We start from the raw sequence: 20,622 nt of genomic DNA, 5'->3' as shown, positions 1-20,622 counted from the left end.
CTAAATTTTATATTAAACTGTTTATTCCAGATGTTAATGATTTTTTAAAAGATGTATATGGTGTGATTCTGGCTTACAGTTTTCATCAAACTGCTATCAAGCGGTGATGATGGCACCACTTACAAAATTACATTTCCTTTTCCCCTTGTTCTGAAAAGCTTCCTTGATCATACATTAAGTAATTATGTATAGCCAGATCTATTTCTAGACTCTCCATTCTGCTATGCTGATCTATAAGTCTATTTTTGTAGCAGTAAATCCTTCACTTATTTGAGAAGAGCTCAGATTTCCTCTCTTGAGTCTTTGATTCTCCAGCCTAAACCCTCCCAGTTCCTTCAACTGCTGCTCATGTGTTTAGCAACCAGCCCCCTTCCCTACTCCCTGGGGTCAGAAACCAGCAACTGGGAGATAACTGACCAAGACTCCTGAGTACCCTTAAGTTGCCTCACTTGGGTAAAGAAATGCATAGCTCAGGGCAGCATCCAGGCAAGGAAGGAGAATGATGAACCCTGACACTGAAATAACAGTTTTTGCCCTGGAAAGCACTTTCTTGTTTCTCATCTCCTTTAATAAGGCAGAATAGCAAACAGTGAGTAAAAGACTTCCAGGGTTCAAATCTCAACTCTACCACTTTCTTGCTATGTGACCTTGGACAAGTTTCTTAAATTCTCTAAGCCTTATTTCTTGACTGTGAAATGAAGACATACGTGGTATCTACATCATTAAATTATTGTAAAGATAAAGTGCACAGTACATGAACACATGGTAAGTACTCGATAATATAAATCATGACTATTACTGCTAGAATAGCCCTATATAGATTTATTATTTCATTTAAAATTTTGAGATCGTTATTAACATACACAATGTAGAGTTGAATGAATAGGATGAGAAAGGTTCAATAACTTTCCTGCAGGTCCCAGCTAATAGAAGTGCTGGAGTTGGGGATCTCACCTCCTCTAATACCAAGGCCCATGCTCTTTTCTGTAGATGACACCACGGCACAGCCTGATGTAAGGTCCATGTAACTGGTTCTTTGGGTTCTGCATGATTACATAAGTGAAGTTGCAGATTCTTAGGTGAAGGTAAACATAAGGTTCGAATGTATGATTGTTTGAGATTTCCTTTTGGTTTTAACATGGAAGGGCATGCATGACATGGGATGGGAAGAAGAAATCTACAAATTAGCTGATGTGGAAACATATCCTTTCAAACTAAACATTACTCAACCTCCCGCTCCAAGTGGCAGCGACAGAGGCCCAGAAGCATTTGTCATCCCCACAGGGTGTCAGAGGAAGCAGCACTTCCTCTCCTTCAGCACATGTTACCTGTGCTCTCAGAAGGCTCACGGCTGGGAGGGAGGTGGGTGGAAGATGCCACGTTAGCAGCCTGTGTACACAACCGCCAAGTCAAACAGAACCGGAAGGTCTAATTTTAGCCCTCTCAGCCTTGGCATTGTCCCTTTTAGCCAAGGTATTTTTCATGCACCGCAATAAAGTGCTTTGTTCCATCCTCACTGGATACGGCACAGAGGCAAGGACGGGGTGAGCATAATTCAGAGCTGGAAACACATCAAAGACGGGGACCTCCACAGAGAGGGTCAGCTCTCCTCTGGCAATTTTTAGTAAATGTTCTCTTTCCATCCACCCCCCCAATGTTCCAAGAAGGCGCGTGTGGTTGCCTCCTCCTCTCTGGCCTCTTCGCGAAGCTTCTGTTGGCATTTTTGCAACAGGTATCTTTGCTCCATCGTGCCTGGAATGTGCACTTTACTCCCTTTCTTCTTCATTCCTGCCTAACAAAGCCCACTTCTTTCCCATTCTCTTAGTCTTGTTTTCTTTCCTGAGGTGGCCCAGCAAATACACTATATTAAGAGCTAGAAATGAGTTTACAATTTACAAATGGCCTCTGTGTCATTTGTCCCTTATAATGACCTGGTGAATTAGGTGAGGAGGAAACTTTCGTAGAACTTTTGGAGATGAGAAAATGGAAGCTCAGAGAGGGAGCTGCCTTTTGCTAAGGTCACACAGAAACACATGAGGACTGAAACCCAGCTCCAGGGGTTTTAATAAAAGATGTGGTCATATTAACCTATCAGAGCATGGAAAAGCCACCAAGGCCATCTGGGAGGGTCCTGAGAAACTTCCTGTGGGTTGCACGGCCACAAGTTCCAGGTTAAGAACCTAGGATGGTGGTCTTCACCTTCAGATAAACCACCATTTCTTTGTTTCCTGAAAAGATGGCAGGGAAGCTTGAGTCCAGACGCATCCAGAGATGCTACTCTTTCCTAAGCCTTTGTAAGGGAGGAAAAATAATTTTCCATCTATCCTATAGGTGCTTGGTTAAGCCCCCCCCCCATAATAAAAGACAGGTTAACTGGAGAACAACAAACAGAAGTTTAATAATATGTCCACCTCCTTATACAAGGGAGATACCCAAGAAAACTGAGTAACTCTCTGAGATGGTCCAAGCCACACCCTTAAATACCATGTCCAGCTAAGGATAAAAGAAGATATCGGCTGGGAAGGAAAGCTAATTAGGGGAGGCTATCAGAAAAGGACAGTAAACAAGGGTATGGCTGTTATGCAGATTTAAGTCAGTTGCTTTCTCTATTGATAAGAGTTTTTGGAGATTTAGTCATCCCCCTTTTCTGTACAGAGAGGGAGAGACCCTTGCACATGGCACTGTCCTTCATAAATGTAAAGAGCTCTTTCAGAAGGGAACTTGCACTTGATTTTCAGAGAGTCTCCTGTGTCTGCTGTTTATTAAAAAATAATCAGCCTAAAATCCTTATTTCAAAGAGGCATATTTTAGGGTGACAAATTCTGCTCCCCTTCACCTTCTCAAATCTTTCCTTTGACCTTCAAATAGATCCCTCCCTGGATATCCTTGGACAATCCTAGATCCAGCCTGACACACCCTGGAGTTATGTTCTATGGGATCATCATCTTTCTCTGTCCTCATATTTTCTATCTTTTGAATTTGAACTTCAGTCATTATAAAGAACACTGGGGAGTGTATTAGCACTTGCAAAGCTCTATCTCATTCGAACCTTTGTGATAACACATCTGAGGTTAGTGTTATTGCCATCAGTCTCACCTGTGCTAGAATTGAACCTCAGAGGATTTCCCAACATGGTAGACTCTGAGGGTCAGGGCACAGTGGGTTAAGGATCTGGCATCATCGCTTCTGCAGCTCAGGTTGCTGCTGTGGCGCCTATTTGATTCCTGGCCTGGGAACTTCTGCATGCAAGGTGATACTGCATATACTGTGGTGCGATTTGCTTTTTTTACTTTATAGCTTATTGCAGTGCCTTCTTTCCTTTTTTCTTTCTTTCTTTCTTTCTTTTTTTTTTTTTTTTTTTGAGCTCAAGTGTGTGTTTATGTTAAGCGTATTCCTCCATTTATGGCACATTGTTATCATTGTCTATATAAAAGCCCCATTTGTGTTTTAGTACATGTTTTTTAATCTTCTGCATTCACTTACATTCTCTTCCTCCATCCTATTGTATTTAATACGTGATCTCAAGTAAGTGTTTGTCCTTGAAAATTACCATCGTTTTGTATATTTGTGTGTTTTCCTTTAAGTAACATTGACTCCACTAATTCATGCCAGTCAATATAAAGCTACATTACCACTTCTAAGGGCTTCATCATTTCCATCGTGTAGTCTTACCAAAATCTATTTAACCCTTTTTCAAAATCTGTTTGACCTGTTTCCCATGATATTAGGTTATTTCTTGAAAAGCTGGGATTTTTTTTCTGTTTGTTTGTTTTCAACAGTACTGGGGTAAAGATTTTGGGGTATATGTCTCTGCAGATTTCTGATGATTTCCTGGAGATAATTTTGAAGGATCATTTTGTGAAAAATTCTTCACCCAATTTTTCATTTTTCAGCTCTGAAAGTAGTTTTGTAACAGATTCCTTAAAGTTCCTCCCCACCCCACCCCTCTCTCTCTTTCTCTCTCCCTCTCTCTCCCTCTCTCTCTCTCTCTCTCTCTCCCTCTCTCTCCTCTCTCTCTCTCTCTCTCTCTCTCTCTCTCTCTCTCTCTCTCTCTCTCTCTCGCTCTCACTCTCGCTCTCACTGTCTCTCCTCTTTGCCGGTCTCTCCCTAATGGCACTTAGCACAGTCATCTTTGATCTCTGTTTCATAGTTTCTTTCTTATCATTCAACTGATAAGCTCGAGCTCGCTGTTGACAGAGATCATATCCTAAGTAATTGATTCGACAACATTTCCTGGGCACTCGTTCAGTGGTAGGCTCTGAACTGGGTGCCAGACAAACATGACAATCACTCTCCCCTTGAGGAAGCCCAGTTCTGGTGAGATGGCAGACCAACCTTATGGTGACCATGCCATGACAGGTGGCGCAGTGCCAGCAGTGTGTACAGGGAGTCAGGGTGAGAAACAGGAACCCAGACCACAAAGTCACTGAAAATGATCCCCATCTGTATCTGGGGTATGGATTGGAGTTTACTGGGAGACCCACACGGACCTAATGGGAACGGTCCTCCAAGCGAAAAGAACTGATAGTAAATAACCAGAGAGGCTTGAAATGATATAGGAAGTTGGAGCTTGGGGGTGGGAGTCTGGGGGAGGGTGAGACAGGAAGGTTCCTGGGTGGGGAACAGTGTAGGTACCGGTGAGCAAGTCCTGAAAGCCATGCAGAGGGTTGGATTCAGAATGAGGATGATGGGAGGCCACTAAGGGGTTCAGCAGGGCAGCGGCATGATTGGATTCCATGGTTTAACGAGGTCATTTTGGCTATAGGGTGGAAGATGGATTTCAGGGGGCAACACTGTCGAGGGGGAAGCAAGTTAGAGGCTCTTGTGAGAGACGATCCTGTTGGAATTGGAGAGTTAGGAAGTAGAATCTGCAAGCTACTTAACTTGATAACTGATTAGATATGCATGATGAAGAGAAGGGCAGAGTCCTGGCTAACCCCCAGGCTCTGGGTGGGACCTTGGGAAGAGGGTACGGCCATTTACCCAAAAAAGAGCACAGGAAGATACGTTGAGTTTGATACGGTTGTAGGATACGAAGGTAGAAATGCCTAGCAGATAGATGGATATATCAGATCATATGTCAGAAAGCCTCCTAGAGAGAGATTTGGGAACCATATTTATCTTTGTAACATGTGATAATACTGAGTAAAAGGTTGTTAAATTAGGGAGTAAATTAATTTTTAGCATCATCCTTCCTTAAAATAGAACATTTTACTTCTGGACAGACACTGTTATCTGAGAGTTTCAAAGTTCTCTATACTTACGTCCACCACCATGAGTTAGAGTATTTTCTAGAATTACTGCAGAGGTAAAGATTTAGGAACATGGTAAGCACAAGCAGCCCTCAGAGGGCTAAGAGTCAGCCCACGAGTCAGAAGACCTGAGTGACTCTGCCACTTACTGGCAGAGACTTGGCCATGTCACTCGCCCCCCGGGATATCCGAGTGCTTACCTTGAGGGCAAGAAGAGGGCTTGTGCCACTGATGCTCCGGGCTGCCTTCAGGCCTGTGACTGGGGATGTGCAGGTGACGTCCGCGCTGCTCTCTCACAGCTCCCTGCTGCTCTGAGATCAGGGCCATGGTTGTTCCCCACTGAGACTTGGCAGCACAACCTGGAACACAATCTGTTGGACAGAAGGGGGTGATTATTAATGAAAACATTTCCTCTGTTCCCTCATAGAGCTAAGCGAGGTTCTAACACTGCCAGAGACGAACATTTCCTTTCGTAGAAGTCGATGCTCAAAAACACATAGAATGGTCAGAGGCAAGACGCCCAGGGAAGTAAAAATAAGATGCAGAAAAGTCGGTGGCTGCTTGAAACCCTCCCAGCTGAAAGGTTACCAGCTATTAATCAGCATGTACTTCTGTTCAGTGGGTGAGCGAGGAGTTGGCTGGAAACGTCACTCAACAGCTGCCACTTTAGGGCTGTGGGGTCCTCAGATACCTTCCCTCTGTCGAGTCAGGTGTGACGCATTTTTACTTAAAGGAAGGAGGGTAACCGGTAGCACGGTCAGGTTCACCCATCTTTCCCAATGTGGATACTTCTATTTATTCGTTGCAGGCCTGGTGTAGGTGTCAAGGTTAGGACGACGCCTAGGTGTCTAGGCCTATATCTTGTCATGTTCGATTCTCCATCTTCTGGAGCAGCCCAGTGTGCTGGGTCCCAGAATATGGATAATAATGTTTACTGTTTGTTGAACACCTGCTGTGTGGAAGGCACAGTTGGAAGGAATTCAACGTGTTATCTCATTAATTCTCTTAACAAGCCAGTGGGCAAATGTCATCAATTCCATTGGACATGTGAGGAAACCAAGCCTCCCGTGGGCAAGTAACTTATCAAAAGCTGCACACCTTGTGTGCAGCAGGAGCATCATTTGATCCCAGATCTGACTCCAGCACACGTTTTCACCCCACTGCAAAATAGAAGATGTGTCCTGAGAGAAAGAGCAGGGAATGGAGTTCCCCTTGTGGTGCAATGGGATCAGTGACATCTCTAGAGTGCAGGGACACAGGTTTGATCCCTGGCTGGGCACAGTGGGTTGAGGATCTGGCATTGCCACACCTCTGGTGTAGGTTGCAAGTGCAGCTCAGATCTGAACCCTGGGAACTCCATATGCTGCAGAGCAGCCAAAAGAGAAAAAAAGACAAAAACTAAAACAGAAGGAACAAGGAACCCACAAAATGGGGTCAAAAGGAAACTGAGTCTGAGTAGAAACTTTCCCAAGGTTGTGTCCCAGCACCTGGACACCAAGTGTGGCTTTGATCTAAGCGGCAGCTCCCAGGTTCTTGGGAAATGTTCTCCTGTCCTAGGAAAGGAGGGAGAAGGTGGCCGTTGAACCTGACCCCCAAGGGCTGATAGGGCCACTTGCCTCCTTGGGGATCAAAGTCCCTGAGCACCTGGCTGCCTAGCAACCAGGTGAGTTTAGTTTGGAACCCCCTCGTCAGATCCACGGGCCACTGTCCTCTAACAGCTCCTGTCCTGGTTCAGGGCTGCCCATCCTTCCTGCAGGCTCTCAGCTCCTGGGCTGTTGAAGGACAGCGTGGGTGGGAACTTAGCTGGAAGCGGCTAGAGCAGGTCTGGAGAGGGAGGCCATTCCACTCCCCGGGCAGAGGGACATGGATTGGCTCTGCCTAGTTCTGCAGGGCCTCGGATACAGGACTATCTCAGTGCCCAAGGATCACAGACTTGGGTGTCACAGCGGCCTCTGAGTCTTACTGCAGGGCCTGGATACCCAGGGCACTGCTAGATGCTGTTACTCTGACATGAGTCCTGTGACCTCCCAGGCCACCTCAGAAGATAAAAAGGATTAGATCAGATGCTTGATCCTCAGGGCCCACTTCTGCTTTCACCTCCGTGTCCTTATCTATTATTCTTTCTGGAATAGAACTTGTGTCGCTTGACCTAACAGTGCCACTGCCATCAAAATGTTTTTCCTCATTTATGACAAATCCAATAAGTACACTTGCCTCATCCTGAGTCCCTAAGGATAGAGTTTGTACCCCCTGCCTGTTTCATGCTTGTGGGTAGGACCTCCACTGTCATCCCAGGAGGCTCCCAGCTTGAGGTGAAGTCAGCAGAGAATGCCAGGAGAAAGCCTGGCTCCCTTTTCTGAAGCTCCTCTGGTCCCCAGAGGCAGCGTGAAAGGCCAGCCTGTGATCAGCACTCTCCCTGCCCCGCTGGGAAATGCTGCTGGGGGCTGGTGAGGACTCGGCTTCAGGAGGATGAAGAGAAGAGCTGAAAGAGCCAGAGGGCCAAATAGTTGCCTTTATTAGAAAAGAAAACCCCATACAATGTGCTAGGAAACGCTGAGGCTTGGTTTTCAGGGTTGTTGTAACAGTCTCTGGAAACTCACAACCTCGTGGCATTTGTTTATAGGAGCCAAGAGGGGCCGTGATGGGAATTGTTTCAACATCCTGGCACAGAGATAAACACGCCTCCCGGCTTAGGGGCTGTGAGTGTTTGGCGCGGCGAGAGCAGACGGCGGAGGCAGGAGGGTGGGAACGCCCAGCCAGGGGGGTCTTATCTTGGCTCTGTATCACTTGCCTCTGTGATCTTGGAGGACCTCAAACTCTCCAGCCTAAAACCCAGGGTCTTAAAAACAGAAGGACCCAGAGTCAAATCCTGACGGGCTTGGGTCTTCTCTAGTGATTTTCAAATTCCCGAAGCTAGTTCCCATCACAGAATCTCGAAACCATATCAAGGATGCCAGATAGAGGGAGTGAGAAATCGGAGGCAACGTGGGTTATGTCTGTGCAGCTCTGGGTATTTTCTCCGTAAACCATCTACTTGGATTTTTATTCATATTTTTCATCAGTGATTCCTCAATTGACTAAGAATCCTAGCCCCCTGAGTTACTTATTAAAAGTACAGACTTCCCTGGAGTTCCCATTGGGGCTCAGAGAAAATGAACCTGACTAGCATCCACGAGGACACAGGTTCAATCCCTGGCCTCACTCAGTGGGTTAAGGATCCAGCATTGCCGTGAGCTGTGGTGTAAGTCGCAGGTGTGGCTCAGATCCGGTGTTGCTGTGGTATAGGCCAGCAGCTGTAGCTCCGATTCCACCCCTAGCCTGGGAACCTCCATATGCTGCGGATACGGCCCAAAAAAGAAAAAACAAAAAGTACAGACTTCCCTCTCAGGGAGGGTCTCATGAAGCTGTATTTTTAGCAAAATAACCAAGGGTGATTCTGGTACATAGGCAAGTTTGGGACATACTGCTTGAGAGTTGTCCTGTGGGTGCCAGGCACAGGTGAAATGGCCTGATGGGGTAGGAGTTTGTCCCTCTGTCCCTTGTGCTCCCGAGCTCTCGGCTGTGAGCTTTCCTCTCCCCAGACCCCGTTTTCCAAGGGATGAATGTCTCCTGCATCCAGTTGGGGCCCTTTTAAGGCTGGAACTGTGTCTTTTCTTCACATCCCGCCGTGCCCAGCACAGGACCTTTGTCACAGACGATGCCTATAAATGCCCAGTGAACTAAGTTGCCAGAGATTTTTCTGTCTGCCACAGTTAACCAGGCCATCAGCCACTATTGGTCCGCATCCATGCCTTTAAGGACAAGAAGGGGAGAGTAGTGAGAGCTTGTAGAGACATGCCGCAGAGAAGGCAGCCTTGCAGGAGGAGTTAAGGTTTTGGTGGGTGTAAGGAAAAGACAAGGGGATCCAGACAAATCTAATCATGAACAAGTCCAGGCTTTTCCAGTTATTTCCATGTGCAGGTGAGGACCCCAGGGCCCAGAGAGTAGACCAGATGTATTCAAGGCTGACCCAGGTAACCTGATACTAGAGCCAGCTCAACTCGCATTCAAGACTCCTTTCACACCTGGCACTGTTGGGTGTTCCAGAAGCTTCCCCCCCCCCCCCCGAGCCCCTGAAACTCTTTCATCCTCTGCTCCGAGCCCTATTTCCAGAATTGTTTCCCCACCGATGTGTTTATTCTGCTGTGCCTGCATCATGGCCTCCCAGTCTTTGCATGAATCTCACCAAGATTCAGCCAGGTTGAGGGCCAGATAGGTGTGCTAGTCTGTGTATTCTGTGCGCGGTCACGACATGCAGACAGGCAGGCTTTGGGGTGTCCTGAGAAACTGGGCTTAGTTATCAGAGTGGGTAAGGGACAGACTCAGGTCAGTGCCCCCCACCCCCACACGCATGCACATACATTCTATTTGAACCTCTTTAAGACCAAAAGGGTTTATGGAGGAAAGATACTCATAGATGCTTCTCAGGCCTTCTGGCAGCCTCTCCCTCCCTCCAGGAAGTCTCTCTGTTTCTCTCCTTAGAGCACCTGTGCCTACATGTTTTGCCTGTTTTGCTCTGGAATCCTGCTATCAAGACAGGGTAGGGGGGAAAAAAAATAGAAAGCTCCCATTGTGGCTCAGCAGGCTAAGAACCTGACATCGTGTCCAGGGGTTCCATTCCTGGACTTGCTCAATGGGTTAAAGATCCAGCACTGCCACGAGCTGCCATGTAGGTCACAGATGCAGCTCAGATCTGGCATGGCTGTGACTGTGGTGTAAGCTGGCAGCTGAAGCTCCGATTCAACCCCTCGCCTGGGAACGTCTGTACGCTGTGGGTGTGGCAAGGAAGGAAGGAAGGGAGGAAGGGAAGGAAGAAGGAAAAGACGGTAGGAAATGGATAAGAAGTGCCCAAACCCAAGACAAGAAGACTAGTTAGGAGGTGGTTGCAGAATCCAAGCAACAGAACCTGTCTGCTCGGTACTAAGCTTTTTACTAGTTGGCTGAGCTGGGGTAAATTAGTCTCTCTGAGCTTCCAATTCTCACGAATAAAACAGAGATGATAATTATCTCTTCCTTATAGCCTTGTTATCTGGGTAAATATTGTTGCACAAAACCCTCTTGTAAACTTTTCTGGTTATCATTTGCAATTCGGTGCCTTGCCCATGGGATTGTTCCCGGTGTTCTCTTAACCAGTAACCCCTTCCACCAGTCCCATCTTGTGCCCAGTACCGAGTCTCTGTGACACCTCCAACTGTGAGAAATCATTTGATTTGGGGCTGGGCTTAACCTGGAACCCAAGCTTAAAAATAATACATTCTAGGAGTTCCCGCTGCAGCCTAGTAAGTGAAGAAACCCCCTTCAGTGGCTCAGGTCATTGCAGAGGTGCGGGTTCATCCCCCACCCGCCGCAGTGGGTTAAAGCATCCAGCGTTGCCGCAGCTGTGGTGCGGGTCTCAGCTGCAGCTCAGATTCACTCTCTGGCCTGGGAACTTCCATATGCCACAGGTATGACCATTCAAAACAAAACAAAACAAAACAAAACGCTGTGGTATCTGTCCTCTCCCTTCTCAGGTAACAAATGCTCGAGTACTGACCAGCTTTGAAGTAAAGAATCTTACACGGCCAGTATGTACTGACTCTTTTGAGACAAACCAGTTTGAAATCTGTGACTGGGATTTACGGTGAAAGACTTTAAAGATCATCTGCTCCAATTCACTCATTTTTCAATCGGGAAAATGGAGCAACAGGGAAGGAAAGGATTTTGCCCAAGATCACAGATTTAATGAGCAACAGAGATGGGATAAATACCCCCCCCCATAATTCCCATTATGTCAGGAATGTTTAGGGGAAACAGGTTAAGCTTTACTGTCATCTTTACCTTTCTTTCATGCCATTCCCATAATTAAAGATACTCCTTGGCCCACATCACTGCAGCCCCAAAATGAAAGGGAGTATTGGCTGGGGGGTGGGGTGTGAATCCATTCATTCATCAAACGTAACTAAGTACCACGTTTATGCCAAGTCCTGAGGATGCTGAGACAAAGACACAGGCCCTTCCTTCAAGCTGTTCAGAATTTAATGATGACGAGTTCCCACTGTAGCTCAGCGGTAATGAACCCAACTAGCAACCACGAGGATGCAGGTTTGATCCCCGACCCCACTCAGTGGGTTAAGGATCCCCCAATGCGGTGAGCTGTGGTGTGGGTCACAGATGCTGCTCAGATCCTGTGTTGCTGTGGCTGTGGTGTAGACTGGCAGCTGCAGCTCCAGTTTCAACCCCTAGCCTGGGAATGTCCATATGCCACACATGTGGCCCTAAAAAGCAAAGCAAAACAAAACAAAACAAAAACCCTCCAGTAACCAGAATTTAATGATGAAGACAGACAAGGAAACACCCTCTAGGAGGGCAGGCTCTTTTTCATACAGTTAAATGAAACATTCCTCCCATCTGCTGTCTGCCCTTTGCACTTAAGGACTGGATTGACTCCTCTCAGATGTAGATATTAGGAGGCTCATTTTCCCAGAAAGAAGCATACCAAATCCCATAACTCGATGCAGACCAGCGACAAGGTCTTTGAGTCCCTGCCTCAGAGTGGCTCAAGTCCCCCTCATTCATTCATTCCATCAAAAAATACTTACTGAGCATCTAGTATGAGGTACCAGGAGGCAAAGATAAACAAAAGCAGTTCTCTCCAGAAACTAACAATTCAGTAGAGAAATAAATAATGACTGTGGAAGCTTTTATAAGGGAAGGGAGATGCCTGGGACAAAGACAGCTTAAGTCAGCCTCGGAAAGTCCATGAAGATTGCACAGAGGAGGTGGCATGTGAGCTGAGACTACTTAAAGAAGACGGAGTCTGCTGAGCAGACGAGGGGGGGATGACATTCCAGGAAAAGAAACGGCACGTGCAAAGCATAAATGTGTGGCAGCATGCAAGCCCTGGGACCTGTAACAGTTGATTATTGCTGGCAAATGAAGTGAAAGGACAGCTCGGCAGAAAATGAGGATACGAGCAGGCAGGATGGTGCCATGGCAGCGAGATGGGGCTGCATGCTATAGATGACCGAGAATTGTGGAGGGTTTGGGGGAGAGGATCAAATGCTGAGGTTTGCATTTTGGAAATGCATTCGAGCAGCCAGGGAGGAGGTGGGTTGGAGTCAGGGGGCCCAGGGAAGATTATTCATCCAATGCAAAACCTAATAAGGGCAATGGTGATGTGACTCTGGGTCAGGCCAGAACTTGATCTTCTACCTGATTCACTCATTCCAGGCTCACCTGAGTAAAAGTGCTGACCGTGACCCATGACCAGGATGTGAGAAGTTATGCATTTGAGTATCCAACAGTGTGATTCATTGTCCTGACAATGTTCCCCTTGTGTGAAAGAGACCATCCTCTCCCCAGTCAACTGAGCAGTTTAAAGCATCACAACGACCCATGGAGAATCCAAGCTTCCTTGCTTAAGAGAGAAGCCAACACCCTGTTGACCTTCTAAAGACCCTTGGGGGGGGGGTTTTAATAACTGTTAATCTACGTTCCCGTCCTTCATATAAACTCACATCTGAGCTTGTGATTTTGGTAAATCTAACAGTCTTTTCCAAACAAGAGCCTGGCAAAGTGACTCTTCCCTCACCCCTTCTTTCAGCACCAACAGGCACGATTCAGACTCTCCAACCCTCCTTCTTTCTCCTGAAACACCTTCCATCTACCCATCTCTCAGAATTGTGCGCTGGCATCTTGTAGATCCAAGTTCAAATTCTAGCTCTGGAGTTCCTGTCCTGGCGCAGCGGAAACAAATCAGACTAGGAACCATGAGGTTGCAGGTTCGATCCCTGGCCTTGCTCAGTGAGTTAAGGATCCGACGTTGCCTTGAGCTGTGGTAGAGGTTGCAGACACGGCTCGGATCCCGCGTGGCTGTGGCTGTGGTGTAGGCTGGCAGCTGCAGCTTCGATTCGACCCCTAGCCTGGGAACCCAAATGCTGTGGGTGCAGCCCTAAAAAAAAAAAAGAAAAAAAGAAAAGAAAAAATATTCTATCTCTGCCACTCATTAGTTGTACGATCTTGTGCAAGAGAGATGCCCTAATTTTTTTTTTTTGCTGAGTTGTCACAGGGTTCCAGATCAAGTGTGTCAAGTGTCCAATATCGTGCCAACCCCATAGCCACTCCCAGACTTCTATAGCTATTGTTGCCAGTGAGATCCTATTTCCAAAATGAAAATTTGTCATCACTTATGAAAAGAACAAAGAGAAGTACCAGAAGGTTTGGTAATACATCTTTTGAGGATCAGGATAACCATGAATTATAGTTTTCTTACCCAGATTAATTAAACCTGACACCTGAGCACCCACTTGATTTCCATATCCAGCTGTGGAATCCCACAGTAACTTATAATTAAGAGACAGTTGCTAATAAGAGACTTGGAACTTAAAATCGGGAGCAAAAATAAGTAGAGAAACTCCAGGAGAAAGGGCATAGCTGCTGATGCTCAGGTCCTTTCCTCAAACAGAAGCATTCGGAAACAAATGGCCATCTTAACGGCATCTTTCCCTTGTGTTGTGTGCTTCTGCAGAGGAAGCTTCCCCTGAAAGCAGCAAGAGTGGTTTGGTTTCATTACAGTGAAGGGATGGTTCATTGTTAGGGCAGGTTACTGACAATGGGTGTGGAATTGGTTTTAGAAGGTAAAACAGTAATAACAACAAGGTATGTGGTAAGATTAACCTTCTGGGCTATTGCAAGTAGGGACCTGCCATGAGCCTGGTGGAGAATTTGTCTCAAGCACCTTGAAGGACTAGTTCACTTAGATAAAGCTCCTTGAACAGCATTTTACAGATCTCGTGATACTTTCCTGATTATTCTGGTGATCCCCCGGAATTTTTTTTTCTTTTTTGCTTTTTTTTTTTTTTTTTTTTTTTTTTTTTTTTTTGCTTTTTAGGGCTGCACCTGCAGCATATGGAAGTTCTCAGGCTACGGGTCAAATGGGAGCTACAGCCGCCAGCCTACACCACATCCACAGCAACTTGGGCCCCCGAGCCACATCTGCAACCTACACCACAGCTCATGGCAGCACTGGATCCTTAACCCACTGAGCGAGGCCAGGGATTGAACCCGCATCCTCATGGATACTAGCTGGATTCATTCCCACTGTGCCACAACAGGAACTCCAGATCCCCCAGATTAGCTTGACTTGTTTAGTCTCTCTGTGGTTAATTTGTTTTGTTTTAATTCTTTTTTGTTATAAAACAACAACATTAAAAGGAAAATATTTTCAGTCATTCTAAATGTTCCTGCATTAATACAACTTAACTTTGGATTACTTTTTGTCTTTGTTTACCTAATTATTTCTTAATTAGCCACCACAGTAAATCTGAGTTTTGTTATTATGTATGCTTTATTGAGGAGGAAATTGAAGATAAAAGTATTTAATTAATATTGCTCTAAGCAGCACACAAGGTAAATAGCCAAATCAGGGATAAAAATCAGAAATAACTCTAAACCTATGGTCTGTCCACCTACACTCGACTGTGATGCTGACCACACAGTCACATGAGGAATGTAGATAACATTTTATGCACATGATTTTATGCACTGCTATTTCACTAGCAGTAACAATAAACAAAAGGAATTATATCAACTGAAATTGACTAACCAATCCTTCAAAAAAGCCACCCAAAAGTTGTCAACACTGAAGGCAACGTTGTAGGAAGCTCCAAAGGTAAGAAGAGAAATAGAGAATTAATGTGACTAATAAAAATGAACTGTTTCTGACTTACTTCACTTAGTATGAGTCTCTAGTTCCATCCATGTTGCTGCAAATGGCATTATTTTGTTCTTTTTTATGGCTGAGTAGTATTCCATTGTGTGTAAGTCAGAAAGAGAAAGACAAATACCATATGATATCACTTGTATCTGGAATCTAATATATGGCACAGATGAACCTTTCCACAGAAAAGAAAATCATGGACTTGGAGAATAGACCTGTGGTTGCCAAGGGGGAGGGGGAGGGAGTAGGATGGACTGGGAATTTGTAGTTAATAGATGCAAACTATTGCCTTTGGAATGGATAAGCAATGAGATCCTGCTGTAGAGCACAGAGAACTATATCTAGTCACTTATGATGGAGCATGATAATATGAGAAAAAGAATGTACATGTGTATGTGTGGCTGGGTCACCTTGCAGGACAGTAGAAAATTGACAGAACACTGTAAACCAGCTATAATGGAAAAAATAAAAATCATTTTTTAAAAAATGAACTGGTTCCATTTGAAAAAGAAAAAACAGCAGAAACTGTAGACTACCCTTGCTGATCAGATTTTCGAAGCCCCTTTTAGATCATTTGCCAAAAAGCCTTCTTACTGTTTTTGTCAGTGATCCCACTTAATATTCCCACAAACTAAAAGGAGAATTAAGCACCTGGGCAGTAAATGCTAATGAATCATAATTCATAAAAGGAGAATATAGACAGTTTCTATACACTTTCTATGAACAGCATAAAAAGGGATGATTGCCTTTCCTTTGGAGAGTCAGTGCTGTGTAAAAGATGACACCTATGATGGAGGAGGATAAATTCTACAGCCTTTGGAACTGGGAGAAGTCTTTTTCACTCCCCTCTTTTCTAGAATACCAAATAAAAGGGAGCAGACCTAGGGAGACTTTGATCAGACATACTGAAGGGACTTGCAACCACGGCCCTGCTCAGAAGTCCAGCTTGGCTCCTAATCAAGCTTGAAATGATCACAGCCACAACGCTAATTGCATTAATTTGCTTTTCTTCAGGCAAAATGGGGAAACAGAATAGCAAACTGGCCCCTGAAGTGATGGAGGACCTGGTGAAGAGCACAGAGTTTAATGAGCATGAACTCAAGCAATGGTACAAAGGGTTTCTCAAGGACTGTCCAAGCGGGAGGCTGAATCTCGAGGAATTTCAGCAGCTCTATGTGAAGGTAAGTTGGGTTTTAACCTCCTTTTTTTTTTTTTTTTTTTTCTATGGGCCAGATAATGTTGTCTTCATCAACTGCAGCTCCGCAGAGAATTACAGCTCAAAGTAGCCAATTTGCTTCAACTCGTGTTATTTTCTACTCCAAAAGAAAAAAAAAGAAAAATGGTCATTTTTTTAAAAAATGCGGAGGGATGTGATGTGTTCCAGAGATAAGCACTTTCTGAACAGGAAGAGTAATTATTCAATCAAAATACCAAACAGCGTTCAGAGGATGACAGCGTTTGGTAAAGAATAGTGAAAATCTCAGATAATAGTGTTTGCTGACAATTACCAACAAGAGGCTAATTGCACCATTGTTTGGCTCGTTACAGGTACCTGCACCTCTAAAGAGAAAGTAATGGGAGGGTTTTTTCACCACAAAGGTCTCCTTATTTGTGAATAAGAAAAGAAGGTAGATTCCCACAGCTTTGCACTTAAAAAGAAGTAGGGAGTTCTGATATACCTGGAGGTTTACCGTGATGGTTTTCATTCTGTCAAAGTCTAAAGCATGGACTTATAACTCAGCATTTTGTTCTGTTTAGAAGGTATTATCCCCTTGGACATTCGATAAAACGTATTCCATGGGAAGGTGTAATTCGTGCTGCAGTGGTATTGTTTTGGTTTGTCTGACTTTATCTATTGTGTCAGGTCTAGATTTGGCAGAATCTACAGCATTCCCTTTTGTTTGTGAGGCTTGTGGAAGAAACGCACTGTTTTTCTCTTAACTTTTTCTGACTAAAACACCACATGGAAAATAGGGCTCTTATCATTTAGGTGAAGCAAGTGTCAGGTGGGCAATATGAACCACAGGCCTGGGATAGGTGCATGGGATAATTGTATAAAATATGAAACCTTGTCATTCTCTCCTGAAGTTGAACATCTCACATAGCCTTTGCTCAGCGATTCCAGCCTTGCACATATACAAGAAGGGACATGTATAAGAATGCTTGTGGCTGAACTGTTCACAATAGCAAGACTGGGAAACAACCCAAATGCCCATCAAAGGGAGAGTAAGAAATAACTGTGGTATGCTCACAGAGCAGTTAAAACAGTTGAACTGCAGCCACCCTGAAACATTAAGTGCAAAAAGTAAACCTCAGAATACTCTAAATGAAACACAAATACAATAAAAATATATTTTATAGGGCTACCAATAAATGCAATAAAATCATATAAAGAGGACAGCAAGAGAGTGATGAAGACAGGGTTCAAACTGATGGTCATATCCAGTGTATGACAGGCAAGGGGTGGGATGGGAGTACAGCCACATGGTGAGATGTAGATCGTGTCAAAGCCACAGCAGTGGCTTTGGGTGGTGGGTCCGCAAATGCTTGGTGCATTACTAAAAGCTCCCTAACCCTGCATGGACCACAAATGAGTGTCAGGGACCCATGATTATCACTAATCCAGGGCTGACCACGTGAGGGCCCAAGGTATCTACAAAACTATCTCTTTAAGTATATGTAGAAAGGTACACGTGGGGAGTTCCCACTGTGGTGTAGGAGGTTAAGAATCCGACTGTGGCTCAGGTCACTGCAGAGGCATGACTTCGATCCCTGCCCCAGTGCAGTAGGTTAAATGATCTGGTGTTGCTATAGCTGTGGCGTAGGTTGCAGCCTAGGAACCTGCGTCGCGTAGATGTCCCTAGCCTAGGAACATCTATATGATGTGGGTATGGCCATTAAAAAAGGAAAGAAAGAAAAGTACACATAAAGTGGCATGTATGCGTGTTATAAAACCACCAAGACATTTCTCAGAGCATCTGAGTAGTTTTGAGCATGTAGAGATCTTTTATATGGAAGCGCTGAGAAATGCATTTGTTATTCACTTGACATGAGTTGCTTTTGCAGAGAAGTGAGATGGTATGCATTTTCCTAGATTATTATACCACTCTCCATAGTTTTCAAAGTCACATCTTCTACCATTTTATCACCCAGGAGTTAGCCTGTGCCTCAGAACTGTCTTTCCTCAAAGCCTCAAGGAAAAGTACAGACAAATGAGATTTGTCAAAGGCACTCTCATATCAGTCAAGGCCATGCAAACTGTCACTCCGTGTTTAAGAGAGCTCTGTGTGCCACATTTTTTACTATTTATTTACAGTGAGAGCGGTTTTGCCTTTGAAGAAATAGTTGAAATGCAGGAAATGAAGTATTTTATTTAAGGGCTGGAAGTACTTAGCACTGAAAATAAAATCCACCTCGAAATAAGGAAGGGGGTGTGTAAACATTAAACATCCCTCCATATTTTATGGTACAACTGATGTATGCATACAACATCATCCCCCACTCCTGCCTCCCTACTCCCCCAGACTGGAGGTTTTTTTTCCAGGAAAGGGATATATGACTTCGTGGATGGAGTTTCGATTCTTGGCAGCCTCTTAGCCATATTCAAACTCAGCCTGTGCTCTTGTATCAAACAGTCAGAAAGCAGGGGAAGTCTTCCTCTCCTTTCACAGATGTCCAAGGACAATACAAAGGAGAATCACAGCAAAAGCATGCCACGTCCACAGGGAAAGAAAGAGAAAGAGAGAAAGAAGGAAGGAAGGAAGGAAGGAAGGAAGGGAAAGGAAAGGAAAAGAAAGGAAAGGAAGGAAGGAAGGAAGGGAAAGGAAAGGAAAAGAAAGGAAAGGAAGAAAAAGAAAGAAAGAAAGAAAGAAAGAAAGAAAGAAAGAAAGAAAGAAAAGGAAAGAAGGAGAAAGCAAGAAAGCAAGAAAGAAAGAAAGAAAGAAAGAAAGAAAGAAAAGGAAAGAAGGAGAAAGCCAGAGAAAGGGAGAGAAAGGGAGGGAGGGAGGAAGGAAGGAAAGAAAAAGAAAGAAAGAAAGAAAGCGAGCAAGAGAAAGGGAGGGAGGAAGGAAGGAAGGAAAGAAAGAAAGAAAAAAGAAAAGAAAGGAAAGAAAGAAAGAGCAAGAGAAAGGAAGGAAGGAAGGAAAGAAAGAGAGAGAAAGAAAGAAAGAAAAGGAAAGAAAGAGAGCAAGAGAAAGGGAGGAAGGAAGGAAGGAAAGAAAGAGAGAGAGAGAAAGAACGAAAAAGAGAGAGAAAAAAGAAAAGAAAGGAAAGAAAGAGCAAGAGAAAGGGAGGGAGGGAGGGAGGAAAGAAAGGAAGAAGAAAGGAAAGAAAGAAAGAGCGAGAGGGAGGGAGGGAGGGAGGAAGGAAGGAAGGAAGAAAGAAAGGGAAAGCAGGGAGGGAGGGAAGGAAGGGGAAAGAAAAGAAAGACCATGTGAAGACACAAGTGATCATCTGCAAACAAAAGAGAGAGGCCTCTGAAGAAACCAGTCTTACTAGCACCTTGATCTTGGACTTCTGCCCTCCAGCTCTGTGAGAAAATACGCTTTTATTTTTAAGTCACCCAGTCTGCGGTATGTTGTTGCCAACGGCAGTCCTGACCAACCAATACAGTCGCCACTCCTTGTCTGTCGCAGACTTCTCATGGTTTGTATCTGGTGTAAGGACACCCGTCAGGAACGCGCAGCCCCCGACCCCGGGCACACACAGGGAGGTCTGTGTCACGACAGACGTTTAGGCATCCTGACCTCAGCTCTGCTGCTGCTGAAAGGTTGGGGAGGAAGATTTTGCATTTTGTCACCAAGAAACAAGTACCTGTTTTTTTCCCCTGAGAATTTCCTGTTTCCAACAATTACAATGACTGCCAAGTCGAGATCATGCATTAAGATTGAGTGTTTGCAATTTGAACTGAATTTTCAGAGAATTTGAAAATTGACCTGTAAGAGAAAATCAACCCTGGGAAAAGCAAGCAGCTGCATGAGGGGGGAAGCGTCCCTAACCCAGGTCCTCTTCCTTGGAAGGCTGACATCATTCCTGCTTCACTGTGTCCCCGTGGCACCAAAGCCCAAGAAACCAAGTCACAAACCTGACAGAGTCCTGCCAAGCGCTAAGTGGATTTTGATATTCATTTGGACTATGACCTTCAGTTGTTTTCATCAGGACCACGTGGGTGGGTTCAGGCTGAATAGAAAAGGGACTTAAGTTTTAAGAGGTGATGGGGTTTGGAATCTGACGGACCTGAGATTCAGTCCCAGCTGTGTTGTTCTGTTGATAAGATCTCAGCCTCTCTGAATCTATTCCCTTATCTACCTGATGGAAATAATAAGCCCTGTCCTGTCACCTCAATGGTGGAGTCGAAAAGGAAAGAAGGGAAATAAAAATGACTTGTCACCTATAACGGGATGTTTTTGCCATCATGATTGATGATGTACTCATTTACTCTCAGAAATAAGGTGGAAAAGAGGTTTTCCTTCACTGGCCAAAGCCAGTGGCAGCATACAGTGTTCACAGTGGAGGAGGTGAGGCTCCCTCCGTTCAATAGGAAAAGGTGCCTGGATCAAATAGTGTGTCCCATGCTTTCCGCCCACCACGAGGCAATGCCAGCCTCATTTCCTTCACAGGTTCTTGGACACTGAG

At 44.9% G+C, this 20,622-nt stretch overlaps 1 protein-coding gene across 1 annotated transcript in view; it reads left to right on the top strand.

The window, feature by feature from the left end:
• The window catches only part of VSNL1 (visinin like 1), a 110,261-nt gene that overhangs the window by 23,930 nt on the left and 65,709 nt on the right, over positions 1-20,622 (top strand). Inside the window, exon 2 of the mRNA XM_021087821.1 lies at positions 16,003-16,169. Within this exon, the coding sequence (XP_020943480.1) occupies positions 16,008-16,169 (162 nt within the window). The 5' untranslated portion in view covers positions 16,003-16,007. The remainder of the gene's footprint in view (positions 1-16,002; positions 16,170-20,622) is intronic.

This window comes from Sus scrofa, chromosome 3 (genome assembly GCF_000003025.6).
Source record: "Sus scrofa isolate TJ Tabasco breed Duroc chromosome 3, Sscrofa11.1, whole genome shotgun sequence".
In the NCBI taxonomy this organism is placed as follows: domain Eukaryota; kingdom Metazoa; phylum Chordata; class Mammalia; order Artiodactyla; family Suidae; genus Sus; species Sus scrofa.
The sequence above is the reverse complement of the archived record's forward strand: the minus strand, read 5'-3'. Positions and strand labels throughout refer to the sequence as shown.